The sequence below is a fragment of the Vanessa cardui genome, chromosome 9 (genome assembly GCF_905220365.1).
Source record: "Vanessa cardui chromosome 9, ilVanCard2.1, whole genome shotgun sequence".
NCBI classification, from domain to species: domain Eukaryota; kingdom Metazoa; phylum Arthropoda; class Insecta; order Lepidoptera; family Nymphalidae; genus Vanessa; species Vanessa cardui.
The window spans coordinates 5,015,221-5,036,863 of NC_061131.1; the positions used below are offsets into that span (position 1 = coordinate 5,015,221).

General features: G+C 30.8%; 1 protein-coding gene across 1 annotated transcript; it reads left to right on the plus strand.

Moving 5' to 3' along the window:
* The first annotated feature begins 6,588 nt into the window (after nt 1-6,588).
* LOC124532525 lies at nt 6,589-20,351 on the plus strand. The gene is made up of 6 exons (XM_047107459.1): nt 6,589-6,741; nt 9,873-10,098; nt 11,497-11,690; nt 15,831-15,955; nt 18,892-19,067; nt 19,831-20,351. The coding sequence occupies exons 2-6, from the start codon at nt 9,916-9,918 to the stop codon at nt 20,245-20,247; spliced, it is 1,095 nt and encodes a 364-aa protein (XP_046963415.1). The 5' UTR covers nt 6,589-6,741; nt 9,873-9,915; the 3' UTR covers nt 20,248-20,351.
* Nucleotides 20,352-21,643: the final 1,292 nt, after the last annotated feature.

A 21,643-nucleotide genomic window follows, 5' to 3' on the forward strand; every position in this document is an offset into this window, starting at 1 on the left:
CTGAATGAAATAATGAATTAATTAGTGCTATAAAAGTAAACGCAATTGTTATTAAGATTTTTTCTTAAGCATGTATCTACATTTAATAAAATTGGAGTGTCTGTTTTTAATATTAAAATTGCCCTTTTTTTGCTCAATGCATACGTATTTATACACATTTTTTTTTTTTAAATATTTGTAAGTCTGTCTGTATGTCTGTCTGTTTGTTCTGGCTAATCTCTGGAACGGTTGGACTGATTTTGACGGGACTTTCGCTGGCAGATAACTGATATAATAGAGAGTAACTTAGCCTACAAAAAAATATATTTTTCGTTATATTCAAAGGCGTACAACGTCGCGGGCGGGCAGCTAGTTTAAAATAATATTCCAACTTTAAATAAATACATTGTTCAAATTAAAGTCCTAGTATATTTGCTTCACTTAGCTAACAGTATGATCAGATTTAGTATAACAATTCGTATATCTAAATGTGTTCTTGATTTTGTTCATATATATTTCGTTTAGGTAATTATGTTCACTGAGGTGAAACATTGTACAGTTATTGACGCATTCCCCTTGTCATTAAAATAACTAGTTTAGTAGGGTATCCCACGAATCAAAGTCGTTTTTCTTAACTCAAATACGCTTTAGTAGATAGGCCTCTACTACATTCAGTCATCTTATTTACTTCATAAAATAAATTATATTTGGACAACATCACATACATTACTCTGACCCCAATGAAAGTTGCTAAAGCACTTGTGTTATGTAAAATCAGAAGTAACGGCGGTACCACAAACACCCAGACCCAAGATAACATATTAACTACTGAACTTTTTCTTCTTCATCTCTGCCGGGAATCGAACCCGAGAAACGAGTGTACGAGTGGTGTACCCATGAAAATCGGTGTACACATAACTCGACCACGGATGTCGTCGTCGGTAATTAAAAATAAATTATGTCTAAATAAGGCTACGGTATACAGGCGAAGTGAACGTCGCTGATTTGATTCTCTTTGCCTTAATATCGTTTACTCTGTTGGCACACATTTAATAGATACACATATATTTAGCCAATTCTACGCGGTCATGATATTTGCAAAAATAAATTTTATTACTATGTTTATAAAGTTGATTATTCTTAGGTTACAAATCCATGAATAATGACGTTCTTATAATAAGATGAATAGGTTTTTGATCGTTGTCAATTCGTGTTGTTAGGCATATAAGAGAGCAAACAGACAAGAGGCTAAGACTCCTCACAGACGGATCAGTAAATTATTCTTACCTCTGGTAAAGAAAGCCTACAAATTGGTATGAACATCGGTATTAAAACCAACCCAGACTTAAATTCTAACCGTTCATGTCGGTTCGAGATGTTTTTCAAAAACTATATAATATTTTACTTCAATAAATTAATAAGAAAAACAAAAGAATATAACATCAGAGTAAATGATACACTATCTTGTCTAATAATTTAGATTATTATACTTGTAATTGTTTAAAATATATATAAAACGCAATTAGTACTTACGTTTGACTTTCTGTAATGCGAAACTTTTATGTCACATCGGTCACCAAATGATATTCATATTTTTATATATTAAAATGTAAAGTACCGGCTCATATCATGACAATCCGGCTACTGTTTCTTTATGCTGTTCAACAAATATTCGGGTCGCGTTTTTGTTGATGAAGAGTTTTACAGAATTGCTGATTATCATCTATTGTTGTGTTTAACATACATTTACATAATGTGTTGAACTGTCTCTTATATATAACATAAATAATCTTATTACAAAATTAATTCTGATTTCTTAGAAGTCTGATTTTGTCTTTCTGCATCATTATTACATAGTATAAAACAAAGTCGCTTAGAGGTGTATCCTTTGTATGCATAGATCTTTAAAACTATGCGACGGTTTTTGATGCGGTATCTTCATGAGATAGATTGATTATAGTACATGGAATATATAGTAAAGAAACAAGAAAAAATCTGTAGTGTATTTGTGCGAAGCCAGGGCGGGACGCTAGTGACCCACAATAATCAACAATTTTATATTAATATTATTATGATATTGATATATATTATGGAGTATAAAGTTGAAACCAATTAGGCGTTACTTTTATAGTAATGTCTCCACTATCTGTGTCAGGTGTGATAGATTTGATGACGTCACAAAATCTGTAATTCGATAGTGTCTACAGACAATTAAAACTGTTCAGAATTATTGTCATTGTTTTACTCGACGTTCTTTGGATGTAATAATATAGTTTGGATATTTTATTGATTAATTAAAGAAAGAATTTTAAATACTTTTAAAATTGTTTTGTTCAAATTAATTATTAAGATACAGCCAAAACTAATGTGTGCAGAAATTTGTAACGTAGATTTTTTACAACGTCATCATGCATTAATCAATTTTGCAATTTTCATCAATAACGTTGTATTAATATAACACGCATGAAGTCAAGTTGGATAGCCAGTTGTAAAAAAGTTAGTGATTTATAAATTATTATAAAATATATATACATAAATTAATTTGGAATTATTATATGTATTTGTTTTCACTTAAAAATATTTTATAAAATATGTGTCTTGTAATGTTATAAGTGCATGCCGAGACTACCTGTAATTAGTAGAACATTTTCCTTGATTCAAGTTGTTATATTGTACGTATTCAATGTGTTATTGTATCTACTGTTGGTTGTCCTAAGTAAATAAATAAATAAATTAATTAAAGACTAGACTTTTAGCAACATCTGTGTATATGTAGGGGCGACGCAGGTCAAATGACAAACAACCGCCTTACTAATATGACCAAGCCGATCAATTTGAAGTACAAACTATTTCTGCATTACGTACGTGTCACTGCGTGGGTAAACATAGGCTCTTTCTATTCTACCCACACAAACATTCTAATGAGACAGTAATTCGATATGACAGCAGAGAAAACAGGCCTGAACCGGAAATTGAAACAAGGGTTCGAATAATTCGAAACAAAGGCTCGAATGTACAAAACGAAGAGCGAGCAGGATAATGAGGTCATTAAACTGTAATGTGAATCATATCTGGTCTGAACGTACCTTATATATTGTATTTGAATAATTCTATTCGTTCATTGAAGCTGCAAAATATCTATATATGTAAATCCGTTGTGTATGCGATCCCTCGTGTACATACTCGTGTGCGTGTTAATTTGAGAAACTAACAAAAATTAATTATATGAAATAGTTTCAATGTGATCATGAGTTTTTAATTAATTTGTCATTTGAATGTTTAAAGGTAACATCAATTATCGAAGAAGCATGAAACACATCTAACCTCTATCTCCACATAGTAAAATACAAATTCGCTTACTGTCATCTGCAAGCTTAGATCTTTTAAGCTACGCAACAGATTTAGATGCGGTTTTCGTCAATAAACTGAGTGATTCAAGAGTTTTATTCATACAATACTAATATATATTATACAATGGCTAAGCCGACAATTTGTTATCCGAAGCAAAAAAAGAAAACATAGGTACATATATTTGTTCTTCAAGCTAAAAATTGTTTAAAGATAACTTGCACCCGTGTGAAGCCCGGACGGTAGTTACACATAAATATACAAAGAAGTTAGTTAAAAGCCATGTTGTTCGTATCAATTAGCAATGCGCTTAATATAGCTTCCATTAGTTAATTACTGTTTTTTCCGTCACTTATTTCCTTCACTTTAACGACAAACAGTTACATATAACAGATTCTAATAAAATGCAGTGACGTTTATGACCTTTTATTATGAGTTATATTATAGAAAGCGTTACTTTAATTCTTCGCAGTAAATTTAGACTTCTAGTGGGAGATCAATACTGAGATTATAAATGCGAAAGTCTATCTGCCACGTTTAACCAGCTAAACCGATTTAGATGAAGTTTGGAATAGAGATAATTTGAATGAAAAAGGTGTGCTAAGTTTCAACAATTTCCGTATTTACAAAATAGAGCCATATAAAAGCTTAGTGGAAAAACTGAATATTTTTTTAATAGCCGCACCTTTTACACTTTATGTCTCTCAAGTAACCAATGCGTTTATTGGCGATTTAAGAAATTGTTAATATTTCTTACAGCGCCATTGGTGACGGATTACCACCAGGTGGCTCATTTATTTGTCCGTTTACCTACAACGTAAAAAAAAGACTAACATCAAAACATTGCTTGACAATCTATTTAACTTTTGTCAAAGGGAATTTGAATCAAAGGGACTCCAAAGTGATCGCTTATATGAGTAATTTGAATGTACTGTCAGAGTAAGAAAACCTTCGTCAGTTTTCAAATTTATTCCTTTGGCAAGTCTTAAACTCTTAGTACCTTTTGAAACTAAAGCACTAAACTGACAACTGCATATAAAATTAAATTCACATAGCATGATAACTCGGTTCAAAATTGTGTAACATCTTTGACTACGTCTAGTTATAAAACTAGAATATAGAAAGATTTCATGTTGATTTATATGTTGATATAAATCAACATGAAATCTTTTTAATGGCGTAATTAGACATTCCATATTTAAATTAGATATGATATTTTCTTCTGAATTGTCAAAATATGCCTGTCAGTGTCATATAGGTACGCTCGATCGGTAAAGCAGATTTTATCGTTCATACTTAGCACACGAAAATAGATCTTAAGGTGACGAACCTTTTCTTACCCCGACTGTACCTATTTATTTTATTTTTTATATTGGTGCCTAAATTTTATCTTAATTAAATTGGTGGTTAAAATGATGGTAATCATTGTTTTAGACTTTAGTGTAGTAATAAGACGAATTATTTCGCCTGAAGTTGTAAATTTTCATGTAATTTGTGCGTATGTATGTAAATGTTTGAAATATGAAAGTCAATCCCTCAAGGCATTGTAATTTTCATATTATAGTCTCGCGAATATTCATATTAATTGATAAAATTAAATATATTCGATGATCGTGAACAATTATAAATTCAAATTTTTCAATCGATAATATATACATATGTAGATAGTAATATACATCAATCAAAATTTTAAATGATTGATATACATAAGTTAACTATTTATATAAAAGTATCAAAGACAAATTTTGTCAATATTGAAACTTTGAAACAAAATATAAATACCTTATATGCATGCATACATGTATGCTCATATTTTATATCATACTTTTAATTGGTGGGTTTGTGTTTAATCTACCGCCAAGCAGAAATACTAAGTATTTTGTTGTTCCGGTTTGAAAAGGGTGAGTGAGCCAGGATAACTATCGGCATAAGGATGGAGCGTTGGCGAACGCTTCACTATACAATAAAATAAGATTTCGTTTAAGTAATAATTAACATCAGCATTTTACTGATAGATTAAAAATTGGTACATTTATTAAAATCGATTTAAACTTAAATATTCCAATAGACTAAATGTATCTGTTACAACAAGTATAAGGAATATAAGATGTTAATTCTTTAGCTGCTACAACAAGTATAAGGGATATTAGATATTCCCAAGGTTTCATAATTTACCCGACAAATAATTTGAAAATCGAATAGTAAAATATGAAAATCTAAAACATTTTTTTTTTATTAAGTCATCTGACAAAAGTCGAATATAGTTCGGACCATGTTTTCCTTAATCATTTCTTCTTTCGGCCGTCCATTGTTGACACAATTTACCACCTACGGCGTGGATATTAAAGGGCCGTGTCTTTTGATGCGATAAATTTGTATAGGTACATAAATATAATATGAAATGTATTGAGGTTATATCGCAAATTAAAAATGATTTTAGGCGAAGTAGACTTTTGGTTTATTTTCTTTTTAATTGTATGTACATAATTATTGACGTAGTCAATGGCGCGTTTATAGATCTAAACAAGTACCATTAGTAATTAGTAGTTCTCTTTTGTTTGATTAATTTTAATAACTTATATTTTAAAGAAAAATGTTTTGCAACAAATGTACATATCCACTAAACTGTATTTGAGCTCCATGCTGATATAAGCTTGGAAAGGAGGTCTTATCTCAACAATAAAATATAATTTTTCGAGATCATTACTACATACAATTTTCTTCCTAAATCCTTATGTATATTATATATTTACAATAACATAAAATCATGACGTTTAAATTAAAAGAAGTTTATATTTAATGTAACTATATTTTTTTGTTGGAGGAGTCGTTTTAATCAGAGATTACAAAAAGCGTCTCCATATTTATGAATATCTACTACAGACAAGAGTTGTTTTTAGTGAAATAAAACAATTGAAAATTGGCCACCACGTTTTTATTCAAAGCACGTTAACAATCTAAAAATGACCAGTGACCACAGATAACAAAATTCTTAATTTAAAAATTTAAAAAAAAATGACAAATGACATTTAGTACTAAAGAGGAAGGCTTGGCGAAATAATCTGTGCTCTCTTGGCACAAATAAAAGCCATAATAAAAATAGAGGAAGGCTATTTAAAAATAAAATAGACAATTCATAACTCTACGAAGGTTAATATTCCATAGTATGACAATAAGGGGAAAATGAATAATTGATAATGATTGGTCATGACCGTTACGGTAGCGACACTTATGTTAGCCATGCGTGGTCAACTGTTGACACGATTTGCTTTGTAAACTCGGTAAATTACTAGGTTTCCGTCTTCGATACGTATATAAAAATAATACAAAGCAATGTTTCTTATTTGTGGTTTGTCCTCTGTGAAGGTTAGATTTGTTGTGGACAGGAATTTCTAGAAACAAGTAACAATTTCGGTAAGTTCTCATAATATACGTGTTTAGTGATTTTATCAAAGTGAAGGAGAAATGAGCCACGCTATTTTAACCGTTGTAATTTTAGCCATTTAGATGATTTTGCTATGCACATCCCCATTTATTCCAAATAGACATAGGGAATGAACCATTAGCAAATGCATTCCCATAGATAATAGGTGTGAGGCAAGGTTTGCCATAAAATTAAACTAATAAATATTTACTTGAAACATGTGAATCTGCTTGTGTTGATTAATAAGGTATTTATCATAAAAAATTTCAAAAATATTGTCACCATTTTAAAATATATATCAAAATATAGGTTTATCTCACACAAATTATTATTCCAATCGGACTGATAGGTATTGAGATTATCACTTTCAAACAAAAAAGGTTTATGGCAAAAGTGTGGCAATTCAGACCTGACCAGTTAAATTGATATACAGCAGCAATATTACTAATAGCAAATCCTTACCTTTAGCATACATCTTTAATTGGTTTTAAAATAGCTAATGAGCTAATTTGAACTCAGACTCATCAATTTTATTTTAATAATTCACATAACTCTTTTATCGGGCAGGAACAAAAAACAAAAAATCGGTTTTTCATAGCATAAGTACACGTTCTTGGGTGATGATTCTGACGTTGACATTTGAAATTTGAAAGCTACCAGTAAAATATTTCTGTTTTTATGTAAGATTATTTTTTGTTAATAATACAACCTAAAGTTATTTTAAATATTGGGGAATTTAGCTAGATTAGGACAGTGGGAAAATAGTTCCCTGTGCCCGATTAAGGGTTATTTTTACTTTTGTTCGTACCAATTGTACAAATGTTATTAACATAAGAATTATTAACATTAAATGCTTAAATATATTCAAATATGAACTAAAACTAGTAACTGTATAAATCTTGACCGCGTGGAATGGTGGCAAGAATGCTGGCAGCATTTCCCCGTTGAATCGCAATTCCGATCCTCTAGGCAAAAAACGAATCAGCCCTCCTGTCACCAGTGGAGGCAATGAGGCGAGCTGTTATACTTTTAATGAAGCTTTTTGCACCACTACTCCAAGGGCCAAGCGTTACGACAGCAAATGGAATAAAAAAGTAATTTTACAAATATAATGATATTTTGAAATTTAGATTTTCAAGTGAGGAGAAATTATTGAAACTATTAGGTATCCCCACAATGGCACAAAATATAAGTACATTTCTAAACATTTTCCTATGAAACAACGAATTAATTGTGTTTATATTCAATCGCAATACACAATTAAATACTAATCACATTTACAAAGATGTTATTTAGTCATTACCCGCGGCTAAAACTTAAACTTCAAAGTAATTTAACTAAGATGCGGGAACCAATTGTTTCCATTCGTTTAGTGTTGATTTTCACGTTGAATTATTTATTAGGCTTAAACACCTCTAAGTAAATTATATTTTAGATTAAATAAAGCGTTTATGCGACAGTCATTACAGACAACAACAGAGTACAGGAGCCTGTAAAAATCCCACTGCTGGGCGGGCTGGCTTCGGAACATATAACACCAAACTGTTCCAATGCGGTTTGGTGGAATATACATGTGGCAGCATTTCTATGAAATTAGACACATGCAGGTTTCCTCACCATGTTTTCCTGCACCGCCAAGCACGAGATTAATTATAAACACAAAATATTAAGCACATCAATATTGAGCGGTGCTTGCCTGGGTTTGAACCCGCTATCATCGGTTAAGATAACCTAATCTAACCTAACCACTGGGCCATCTCGGCTCAAACAGACATTAAGATTTTAAATAACATATTCATTGAATTTATTTACTTCTTATAATGCAAAACTGTATACATACCTATAATTACAGGACATTGTCCCAATTCGATATTACAGCACAATAAACAATAATATTTAAAATATGACTCTCTATATAGTATAGGATACTAGCGACCCACCCCGGCTTCGCACGGGTGCAATACTGATACTAAATATACTACAGAATTTGTTTATTTACGACATCACATTGCAAACTTCTCAAATTATCAGTGTTTCTTTACTATATTGTTCATATATTATATACACAAACTTTCCCATCGAATCACACTATCTATTAAAAAAAACCGCATCAAAATCTGTTGCTTAATTTAAAAAGATTTAAGCGTACAAAGGGACATAGGGACAGAAAAAGCGACTTTGTTTTATATTATGTAGAGACATTCTAAGTAGCAATTATTGTAAGCTAACTCAGGATGCAACAAAACAAATCCACTTTGTCTGCTATCACATTCAGAGTATGTAACGTAAATTACTAATAATAATAAGTAGAAAGTAAGACACTTTTTTTGTGTTCCGGTTTGGGTGAGTAAGCCAGTGTAACAGACACAAGGGACATAATATAATCGCTCCCCAGATTGCTAACGCCTTGGTAAGGAGTGGTAATTATTCTAACATCTTCAATATCCGGCGACTGTCAATAGCAATGTGATACATGAAAAATAAAGAAAATATTCAATCTAATTATTTACATAATTATTTATTTAAAACACAAATAAACCCCAGGGACGATCACATGATTAAATTATAATCCTTATCCGAACCTTTTAGAGCGTAAAATTGCGTGAAATTTATAATTATATCAGTAATCCCAAAAGCAAAGTAATCCTTCCAAAAAATGTATACGGATAAATATTTCAATTATTCCTTGAAATAAAATATAAAATCTAAATATCTAGCGTTAAAAATATTTTTACATCAATAGTTCTATTTTGAATATTTAATTTAAAACACAAAATAAGTGCTTATTGTACAATTAGTCAGGTCAGTTGGTTTGATTGCTAAACGCATTATCTACCAGACATGCTTAGGAAAGAGAAAAGACTTTGTCGGGTCAAAGGAAAATCGGTTTATTAAAAAGAAAATCAATTTATTCGTTATCAACACATATACATTACATAATATTTTATTAACGTACCGCATTAAAAAGTAGAGCGTATTAAAATTCCATTAGGTAATAAGTATACAGAAGAACCCATTAAAATATGTCGTTTCATAAAACTCGTTTAAAATTCGAAACACATTTTGAACTATCGATATTAAACTAGCGCCTATTTTTATACAGCAAAAACAATCTTTTCAGGAAATTTCAAGCTCGCTCAAGATATGGCACCATTTCTGGCGAAATGAATTACGTGACGTTGAAAACGTTTAAAATGAAATTCACACTTTACATACTGGCAGTTATATTCGCATCATGCTCTTGCCAGATGAATGATTCTGATACTTATTTGAGTAAATTTGTAGCAGACTTGTGGATTGATGGAATGGATGTTTTGAGAATTATTTCGAGAGATTGCACAAAAAAGGTATTACAACTATTTTGCAATAAATGCAAATTAATTATCTGTGAACAATTCTATTTAAAAATTGTTATTTTTCTACAAGGTTTTCGACTATTTTTCTTATTTAGAATTTAGAATTTGAATTTAGATCTTTCTCCAATTGTGTTTCGTGAATTTAAATATGGAACATATCACGATTAATAAACAAAGTGAGCAAAAAAAGTGATGATTAATCTATAATAGATTCAATTGAGTCACATTTTTTTAATTTGCTTCGATATTTAAATTTTTATTGAAACAAATGTTTAATTATTTCATTATTTTGTATCTCACAGACTCTGCGAAAAGCCACATGTGTATGTTGGTACATTTACAACTCTGCGATTTTTACTAAATGAAAAAAAAATCGTTTTTTTTTGTTCTATAAAAAGTGCTACTGGTCATAGCGTGAAAACCGAGACAGATAAAAATTTTCTACACATGGCTTCTGGTTTTGTCTCATAAAGTTTTTATTAAAAAATCTTCGATATGTTTGAAACAATTACAATATTCTTTGTACCTAACTTCATAATATAATAAAATATAACAAAATGAAGTTAGCGCTACTGATTTATTACATCCAGTTTGATTAATAAAAAAAATGGACTACAACCTTTTTTCTTTAAATATAAATGAGACTAACCAAAGAGTACATCTCCAAAATAAATAAAATAGAATATAGAATAAATATTCAAATTTATAATCCGATAAAGACTTAGTTCGATGAAAATGAATAAAATAAACACGAATTGATAATATGATAATCTCTTTTTTAGAAGTCGTTTAAAAATATCAAGTAAGCCTCTTATTTCAAGTAGATATGTTTTCTTTAAATAAGAGACTAGTCGAATTCATACAAATGTAATATTTATTATATTTTTAAAGATGTTTTCTATATAATATCGCATAGTCGATAAAAAGTGATGACCTTATTATGTAAGAGTTTGCTATAAACATTTTATAGCTCGTTTTATTACATGAAAAAACAATTTACCTCGAGGTAGAAAGAGGTTGACACAGTCATTTAATAATGTGAAAATAAATTTTGTTCAACTAAAATGTAAATGATGATAAATGTTGTCTTTTTACACTAAAACAGGCAGAGGTTAATAATAATAATCCATTCGAAGTTGTCCTTCTAGAATATTCCAGAATTTTATTATTTTTTTTTTAAGTAAAGGTCACCGATTTATTTTTAGCCAGTTGCGGTTTAATTAATTAAAATTAAAGTGTTGCAAGGCATACTTTTGCTGCAAGCGATATTACGATATTTAAAAAATAAACATTATAAGTAATTTTTAACGTATTGGTGTATGCTTTTTTTTAATAATATTATCATGACTAGCGTACCTTATACTTTTTATGTTATGTTTATTTTTTCAGTACAAAGATGTGAAAGAAATTATTAATAATAAGGAATATTATCCGAAGTTCGTAAGATGTGTTAAAAGAAAGTCGTTAAACGCTCTGGACCGTAGCTTGAGTCTCGACGTCGTTCCCATCGTAGATGGAGTGAATTTAGTTCGTTTTGAACTTATCGATCATTCAGGAAACATCTTAAGAGAAAATGAGACAAGGTATGTATTGTATGACTTCTATTTTTAAACCATTGACGAAAAAACAAGAATGTTTTAGATTCAGTTTCGTATGAATGTTGTGTAGTAGTAAGTGTAAGTAGTTTGTAGTAAATATAAGAAAAATATCAACACTGTAACTTTTATGAGTCGTTTCTTTGGTTAATTTGTGTGAATTTAAACGACTAATTACGCGAGAGCTATTATAGTTTACAAGTATTATCTTACGCTCTAAGGCTGTACGTACGTACGAGGAGGCTGACTGATGGAGGATGACTGTTTATACTTTAAGAATGACTCAAACATTGCCGCAGATAGATTTTATACCATTGAGAAGCATTTTTCTCGGAATGCTTTGCAGATCTGTTCGATGGTATAATATATTAATTTATTAGCCAGTGAAGAGTTTCGCCTTTTCTTATGATTGTCAGTCTCGTTTACTTGCCATTTAACCAATTGGTAAAATTGCAATTGTATAAAATGCAAAACAATTAAAACCATTAAATTCGTTTTTTTTAAATTAAAAGTAGACTATAATACCAGAGTTTCTGATTTACGTTTATAGACATACGTTTGTTTATTTAATAGTAAGATTCAATTCTTCACTCTCAAATGAATTTAATTTTGCAATATAATAAAATAAACATACAAAATTATGATACTAAGCAAGTAAAAAAGTACGATAAGGAAAATAAGATGTGTGGGTTGAACAATAGGGTGAAAATCTATTCGATATGTGTTGAATGACATTTCGTATGGTATAAGAATGATATTATTATCATTCATAGAATTTATAACATAATATTATAATGCTTATATTTCGGGGAACGTGAGGCGATGACGAAGTTTAACGGCGATGACGCACATCTAACACTGCTTTTATAAAAGTCAATGTCAAAGTATTTCATAGATAGAATTAAAGCCATATACTTAAGGTACTGTAGTGTATTTACGTAGGTATTAAGATACTAAATTCAAAAACTGTTTTTTTGTGTATGTATAGTATTGAATTTGACATTGTTGTGTGTATACCAAATTCTGTTGAATATTTTCATTTTTACAATGATATATCAATTATCGTGTCTCGCAATTAAGGCATGCGTTGTGCTGACGTGACTTGCCGGCAAACGTCTCATACTTTAATTATTTGTGTTTGTACAGTTTATTGGTTTTATTTAATTGTAAATTAATTTATTATTGATTAATTTTTGAAGTTTCATTTCTAACATGACGATCATTTATTTATTGATATACATATAATTAACACCTTAATGGCACACAGTAGACATGTTTCGTTTATTCTACAAACATAGTAATTAAAGGATATTATATTCAATTACGACGATAATTAAAGATACACGTAACTGTAATATATTTTGACAATATTATCATTGATACAATAGCTTTTTCAGTAGCCGAGATGTAAAACAGGAATCTTCAACAACGGTGAAATTCCGCCACGTGCGGATAATAATATATTATCAACAGATATTAGGGCAGCGTCGTTTAATTAACTTGAATCCTTTTTTTAAAAAACCTTCGCCCATCTTTAGAACATTTACAGATTCGTGTTTTATTGTCTGTGGTCTATGGTTTCAACACCAGGCCCATGAGCCTAATGCATAAAAAAAAACTTGGACATAAAAGAGCTAAGAGAATCCATTTCTATTTCAACTGACGTCTCACCCCGTCTTCGCACGGGTGCAATGCTGATACTAAATATACTACAGAATATTTATTGCCTCTTCGCTATATTTTCCATGTAATATATACAAAAACCTTCCTCTCGAATCATTCTATCTATTAAAAAAACCGCATCAATATGAGTCGCTTAATTTTAAAAATATAAGCATAAGGACATACAGCGGTAAGTGAGTGTTTTATACTACGTAACGGTTTCCCGAAGATTTTAATAACACGTATCTTATATTAAATAGTGATAAATCACAATTTCGAGAAGGCGTCGAGATGTGTCGGCTGTAAGAGGTAAGGTTAATGCACTCGAAATAATTTGTCAACGTCATGTAAAGTTGGTTTCAAATACAATTGTGTAAGCGCTCCGGTTTCGTCGATGTGGCAAAACAATACAGTAGGTAGAATAAATATTTATAGCTTAATAAATTTTATAACGATCGCCTGCAGTTTGATTGACGTAAACATTTAACACATAAAAACACGAGTCGTTTTGATGTCCGTTGCAATGCAGCGGTCCAATGGATTTGAATATAGAAATTTTAAACCAATTGGAATCCTATAATTTATGTGTTCAACATTTTATCAACAAAAGAAATTTTCAACTGAAAACTATTCATACAAAGTATGATTAACCCCTATTATTACTATAAATGTACAATGAAAAGCATATATAACGATTTATATCTTCAATATAACCTATTCAAATAATATACCTATATACTTTAAAAATGGGCTATATTAAAATACATAAATATAAATGTATTGTATGTATTGGAGTTATTTATAGTGTAAAAATTTATGATTTGCTGTTTTTTTTTAAATCTTATTACTAATATTATTTTTATATATTTGCATGTTAAACATACAGGTATATTTTCAAGGACGTTTGGAGTCTATAAAAGTAATTATGTCGAATCCGTTTATTTCCGTAAATTTTTATTAGTTATATGTATATTTGTTCTTTTAATTGTTTAATTGAACGTCGACCGCGCAATACATTCAGATGGGGTTAAATACCTAACCAGTAAGAAACAGTTAAACAAAATACAAATATGCTCTATGCTCTGGTTTCTTCAATAAAGTACGGTATTAAAACGCATCACAAACGCATAGACGCCAATACTTTACGGACTACGCTTTCAAATCGCGAAAGCGCAGCAAATGCAAAGACAGAGCAACGTTCAAAGAAGAGAATTATTGAGCTAAATAAATAGTAATAATTAATGTTACGTTCATATTCAATGGTCACAATGCACTGCAGTACACGATCATATATAAGCTTTATTACTATAAGCATAAAACTCAAAGTTGCAACAACAGCAGTGGAACATGCCTACGGTAAATTCGAAACAGTACACCAATAGAAAACGCTACGTCTATACGGTCTCGTATAGTATACTACGACACAACTTAGATGTAGCATCGGCAAAATTCGTAAAACCGATCACATCCGAATTAAGTACGCTATCCCAAATTATCAATATTTTCTATTTATATGAATATGATGACACAAACGTAATAACTTGTAATATCAATTTGACGCGTCGATTTATATGCACTTGCTTTCACGGTTTGATTTAACGTGAGAATCTATAGCGAAGAATAGCGTCGAATGGCGCGATAGGGAACTATTTCTATTGGTTGTATAAAGCGTTTTAATGGATTTGCCGATGCTACATCTAAGTTGTGTCGTACTATACGTATGTCATTCAATTTGCTCTAGCGTTATGAAACGATAAAAACATAAGTGTATTGCAAGCGTGAATTGAAATATGAAACTAATACGTATGAACGATCCAATTTATATTGAATATGGACTATAAACAAGATTTTTATTGTACGTATTAATATGACCTGACATTATAATTTTATAACAAACTTCACTAAGTTGACTTGTTTCAAGGCGAATTTGTAAAGATACTATATCTTATTAGAGGTCCTGTTTATTGGTTAACATGAATAACAATTGTAAATATTCAAGTTATTAACATATGTTAAAAAAGTAACGCCACAAAAATAACCAAACAGAAGCAACATTAAACTTATATGATTTGATGACATTGAAAATAACGATTTGATTTCTATAACGATTATTGGAAAAGGAAATATATTCGTAGTTTGACAGTAGTCTTTTATATGGGTACATAGTATATAAGGAAGTCAATTTCTCCTCCTGTAATTTTTATGTATGGTTACAACTGAGGAGATACATTAAAGTATTTGTTGTTATTAGGTTCTAAAATTGCCGTTATGATTATGGTGAAATTTCGATCCACAGGCAAACACAAGTTCATAAAAAAATTATGCTATTGGTTGTCGAACAGGCATATGTGCCTACACGTGGTCACCACGCTCATAGACAATGGCGCTGCAAAAAACATTAACTTTCATTGCCAATGCACCACCAACCATTTAATTAACATTGAATTAAATAGATCTTTTTTTTAGTTCGTGGACTGAAAGAGAGCTGGAGGAAGACGAATGGAAAAATCTTGCCCTAAAACGATTAGCGAGAGTATTCCACACTCATGTCATAAAGTTCGACTTTGAAGATGACAACATTTATGATAAAGGTAAGTTTACAATTGTCTAATTGACTTTATTTAATGACTAGCTACCCACCCCTCGTATTCGAGGGGTGAGTAGCTAGTATAGCGATAAATTACTTAAAATTTGACGATTTAAAAGCATATTTAGTTTTGGCATAGATCTATTCACTCGAGGGCACATCCCTCTACGATTTTCTTTTGCAGTTTTAATATTATAAACTGAAATAATAAAATCTTTGTGTATTTTTTTTTAACTTTGACGTTTCGTTCACACTAGGACATCATGTAAGCACGCTTCACTCACTCACGCCAATGCACGTCGTACAATCTTATATACATAGATGATAAAAAGCGTGTTTAGCATACGTTGAGTTTTCCAGGATATTAATTTTATTGTAATTTATCTTACATGTAATTTGACTGTCAAAAATGAGTAAGTACTGAGTTATGCCAGTTTTATTTTGATAGAACCTACATTCCAACCTGCTGGTATATTATTATTTTCTTTTTTTTCTTATTGAAATTAGGGACTTACATCCGACACAGGTATGTAAGTCCAATTGTCCGTAGAATCACAATTTAATAGTACTAATTCGAATCTACTTGTTATATTTTTATTGTTAAAGAGCAATCAATGATAAAGAAATATGAAATATTTATTAAATTAAAAAGTTAAAATAAAGGTAATCAATAAGCGTGCAAACGATTGACAGATACAGTGTGTCATGGACATGGAAATGAATGAATAAAAATAGCATATCACAACCATAACACGAATTAACCCAGATATCATACATGCGAGTGTAGGCGTGGGTAGCTTATAATATATATCTACAGTGTTATGCAATATGTAAAATTTTACCTTCATTACGTGTCTATACATTATAATTTGAGGTTCGTTTTGAACGTACTATATAAACATTGTAGAAACCTTATACTTGTCACAGGTGATTATTGACCACTGGACAAGTGTCACACTGATTGTATATATATTTTTACATATGTTATATAGATTGATGGACTGAAAAATGGACCAGTTGATGATAAATAGAAATATGAATCAAACATTCTAAAACAAAGCCTGGAAAATAAGAATTTATGTCTGTTTATTCATCCTTCAAACCGGAACACAACAATATTACTATTCTTGTTTGGCGTTAGAATTTATAATTATTGCATAAAGCGCAATAGTTTATGGATGTATGTAGCAATATTTTATCTGAAACATAAAGTTTTCTAATCATGATGATATAAATTAAAAACACAAGTTAAGCTTATTGATTATTGAAATATTTTATATGAAAACTTAATATAAGTTATAATATCGATACCCACACAGTCTCTATCAGTTGTTTATTATCATCCTGTCCGATTTCGGGAACACCGGCGGAAAAATTAGCCACCTGCGCGGATAACAGGACATTCGTATATATACACAGTTGCATTCTCTTATTCCGACTAAACGGAAAATCCGACACATCCGTCCGAATCGTAAAGAGAAACCTAGAAGACCTAGGACTAGAAGCGTTATGTCAAGGTATACCAAACTGTTAACTTCCAGACCCCGGATTGATACTGAAAGTAACGACGAAAAAAACCAACAATATTTTAATAGTCCGCCAGCCAGTTTTAGTCTTATACCTGCTTATACCTTACGATTACAATAGGCCACAGGCCTAATGACTTGTCAAATTTATATAAGAATGTCGTAACTAAACCAGGTTTATTAAAAGAAAAAAAAACTTCGTAAGAAACTTATCTTGTTTATAAGTTCGAAGCATTTACATTATTATTAAGAGTTATTATTTCATATTTCATTTTAATAAATTCATCTCATGTAACTTTGTTTTATAATAACTCACTAATTATATTCCTTCAACTTTAATAACCGGGGAATATTCAGTAAATTTAATACATAATTGTAGTAACGTTGTTAAATGTAACTGGAGTGTTTCTCTACATAATGAGAAATCAGACAGTGGTGATGAGAAATATACGAATTTAAAACGTATCATGAATAAATCTGACATATAGAATTTGATGAACATTACCTAACCTGTTTATTAGGGTTGGTTTGTGGTTGTTCAAAATAGATAGAATAATTTTAGGAAGTTAACAATAATTCGCATAAAATTTAAAATTAGAACAGATTTTACAAAACTTATAAATCCCATCGAACCCAGATTTGCTAAAAATAGTTGAGTGGTATCATAAAAATAGGTAAGACTAAATTTTAAATCACGCGTGACCAGTAAACAATGGGTAGCTTGGAGTGAGCAGAGAGAGTGCTAGTTGCACAGAAAATATTGGACATTTACAATATTGGACTACCACAAATTAGAATAAGCAAAATATATTGTTTTGTCACTATTGATGGCGTTGTGAACGGGACACATGGATTTCAAACAAAAATCATTGTACCTGGTACCGGCTGGCACCATATGTTTTTTACAGAGTATCGTTATTTCCAAATCTTCTTAATAATGATGGAAGTCTTCGGTCTTAATAATGATTGATTGTCTCCGTAACTGATTGTTAGTTTAGTTTAGTAGAAGTAAAAGTTACCCTACGGAGCGTTTCCTTAGGGTAACTTTTGTGGAATATAATCCTATTTATGAATAATGATGCTGTCTTCCTGACCGGTGTCGGTCATTGTGGTCATACTCAAGGCGAACTAACCATTTGAATAGAATATAACGGATATATGAATGAAAATTTCAGTAGTTTTTCATATAGTATATTGGGTCATACAGCAAGTTGTCACCAACGCCCATAGACATTGGCACTGACAAACATATTAACCAATCCTTACATCGCCAATGCGCCGCTAACCTTAGGAATCAAGATGTTATGTCACGTGTGTCTGTAGTCACTGGCTCACTCACACTTCAAACCACGGTATAAAAATACCGAATGTTGCTGTTTTAGTGAATGTATTAGTCTTGAGTGTATGTTTGCAGTTGAATACAGAGGTCGACGTCGTCATCACATGATGACCATGATGATGTTTGGAATCGTGTCCATTGGGATGGTCCTTATACCTATGGGCTTTCAATTTCTTGCCGTGTTGGGTGGGAAAGCACTCCTCTTGGCCAAGATGGCGCTCATACTTGCATCGATACAAGGACTTAAAAAGGTAACTATAAAAAAATATCCCAATCTAAAATGACACCTATAAATTTCATATTTAATAACAATGTTTGTAGTCATATTTATTTACATAAACATTCTTTACATGTAAGCCTTTAATTCATTAAAATTAAAATTTATAACAGCCACATATATGTTACAGACACATTTGTAAATATACATTTTGTTTTTTTTATAATAATGGCACTATCATTAAAAAAAATGTAGACATAACTTAAATTATTAATTATCTGTCCCCATTAATTTATCTGTCCAAACATGAATTGGGCTTTCATTTAGGTACACATGTTTTAACATTATTAAACAGCAATCACACGTCGTAATAATTTAATTTAGGCGATAATTCAACAGTCACTGAGGTTAACTTTATATTAACAAATTTAACGAAATTCCAAACTAAATCGTCCCATATTAACACGCTTAACATTATTGTTCTATTTTAGGTAGACACTTATGATGGGTATCATGAAAGAGGGAAGGTATGATAATCTATAAATATAACCACACTTAGCTTAGCCCTTATCTGTACAAGGGATCACAATGACCCCACTGAAAAAAAAATCAGAACTGTCATCTACAAATTATTATAACAGACAATGACATGACATATTTAAAAATTAGTATAATCAAAGCAAAGTTCAGGGCATGGGTTAATAATAATATAGAAACTACTAAAGAAGACTAATCACTAATGCAGCACATTACTAATCAAAAACGATGATAAAAGGTTAACAGATGTTCTGTTCCAGATTGCTGCAAGTCCGCTAAGCTACGGCTTCTACCATTCCTATCCTCCTTTTGATCATCATTTTGATAAAAGAAGCCGTGATGAACTCGCTCCATCAACATATCTCGAAAGACAATTTGTGAAGAAAAAACTCAATCAAGCTGATGATACAGCTGATTTAAAAGTACCAGAAGCAGATACAACATTCACAAATATTGGACAAGAAATGCCAAAAATTGATTCGGTTTTTAAGGAAGATTTAAGACAGTATCCAATTTATACAGGGCTCACATCGCCCGATCAATTAACTTCTATAGATTCACAACCAACATTAGTTGACCTCACAACTAGACCGGGAGAAGTTCAAGTGGACTACTCGTTAGATTTGCCCTTCAATGGATTTCGTTTTCAAAGTCCCACTCCTGTCGTTTCAGCTTGACGTATTTGCGAGACTCTTCAGGGATCTATTCGATGTAATAACTAGAATATATTCATATTTTGCACAAGTGCTGTATCCGAACAGACATGTTTTATATAATAGCTATTGACAATTTGTAATAAATGTATTTGTTGTGGATTTTTATGTTGATAAAAGTTGTTTTCTTTTGACATTATTTTTATTTCTACCTAACCCTCATTTGGTTAAAATATATGTCCTATTAAAATTGTTAGGACTATATTAAACGTCAATCTATACTAAAAATGTAAATGCAACTGTTACCACTTCACGTTTAATTGAAAAACTGCTTAACCGATTTAGATGAAATTTGGTACACAGATAGATTGTAGCCCAGGGAAAGCAATTCAAAGTTACCTTTTGTGTACTACAAGTGAACTTTCCGGTAGTAACTAAATCAATAAATGATATATAGTATGTGATTAAAGAATGATTATAAAATTTAAAAGACCCAATTAATTGTACCATAGCGCAATTTAATACTAATACTGTAGTATATCAAGTGAGATTCACGTCTATGAAATTTAATACAGGAAAATAAAGAATGTGGCGGTTCTATCCCGTGACGTCATATTTTATGATCACATTAACATCTAATGGACACTTTATTTTGAAAGCAATTAATGGTATTGCTCAAGCTTTTATGTGTTTTTACTTTATTAGTCGACCCCATCTAAGTTTAGATTTTTAAATGAAGTATTTATTTACAAGTTCAATTAAATCTAATATTTAATATATTATTACTTTTTGGTATTACATTATTTTATTTTAAATTAATTCAAAGTTAATAATATGTACAATTTTTGTTTATTCAATCAAAATTATTATTGCTGAATTTGGGGTATAATCATTTATTATTATATACAATTATCATATAAATAATCCTTTGCTAACAAATAACAATACAATAATATGGTACGTAGTTTTTAGTTGAGAGTCTCACGGTGGTGTACGGTGAAAGAACTCTATAACATCTCAATATAACTATTTCCGTCATGTTTGACCTCTAATCATCGGTTGTGTTCATCGCTAACTAATAGAACTTTATGTTAATACCATTTGTATTTGAGCCGTTATAAGCCTGATATCTCGCTCAGGATACTCAAAAGATCGAAAGACACCCTAATATTTTTACACACATTGATTGGATAAGTGGTCATCACTGCCCATAGGCAATGGTACTATAAGAAACATTAATCATTCCTTTCATCGCCAAAGCGCCACCAGCCTCGAGAACTAAGATGTTACGTCCCAGAGGGGCCTGCATTAAGCCCACCAAGTAGACAACTCTTAAATATGTATATATGTATATATAGCGCCATCTAATAGAGCCATTTTTGAGTTGTATCTAATCGAGTTGCTTTGAGCTGACACCACT

What these genes read in the sequence shown, in the direction of transcription:
- LOC124532525 (XM_047107459.1), top strand. Translation starts at nt 9,916, where the DNA reads ATGAATTACGTGACGTTGAAAACGTTTAAAATGAAATTCACACTTTAC. An exon ending in TTAAGAGAAAATGAGACAAG is followed by an intron (nt 11,691 to 15,830) that starts GTATGTATTGTA and finishes TCTTTTTTTTAG; the next exon opens with TTCGTGGACTGAAAGAGAGC. An exon ending in TGACAACATTTATGATAAAG is followed by an intron (nt 15,956 to 18,891) that starts GTAAGTTTACAA and finishes GTATGTTTGCAG; the next exon opens with TTGAATACAGAGGTCGACGT.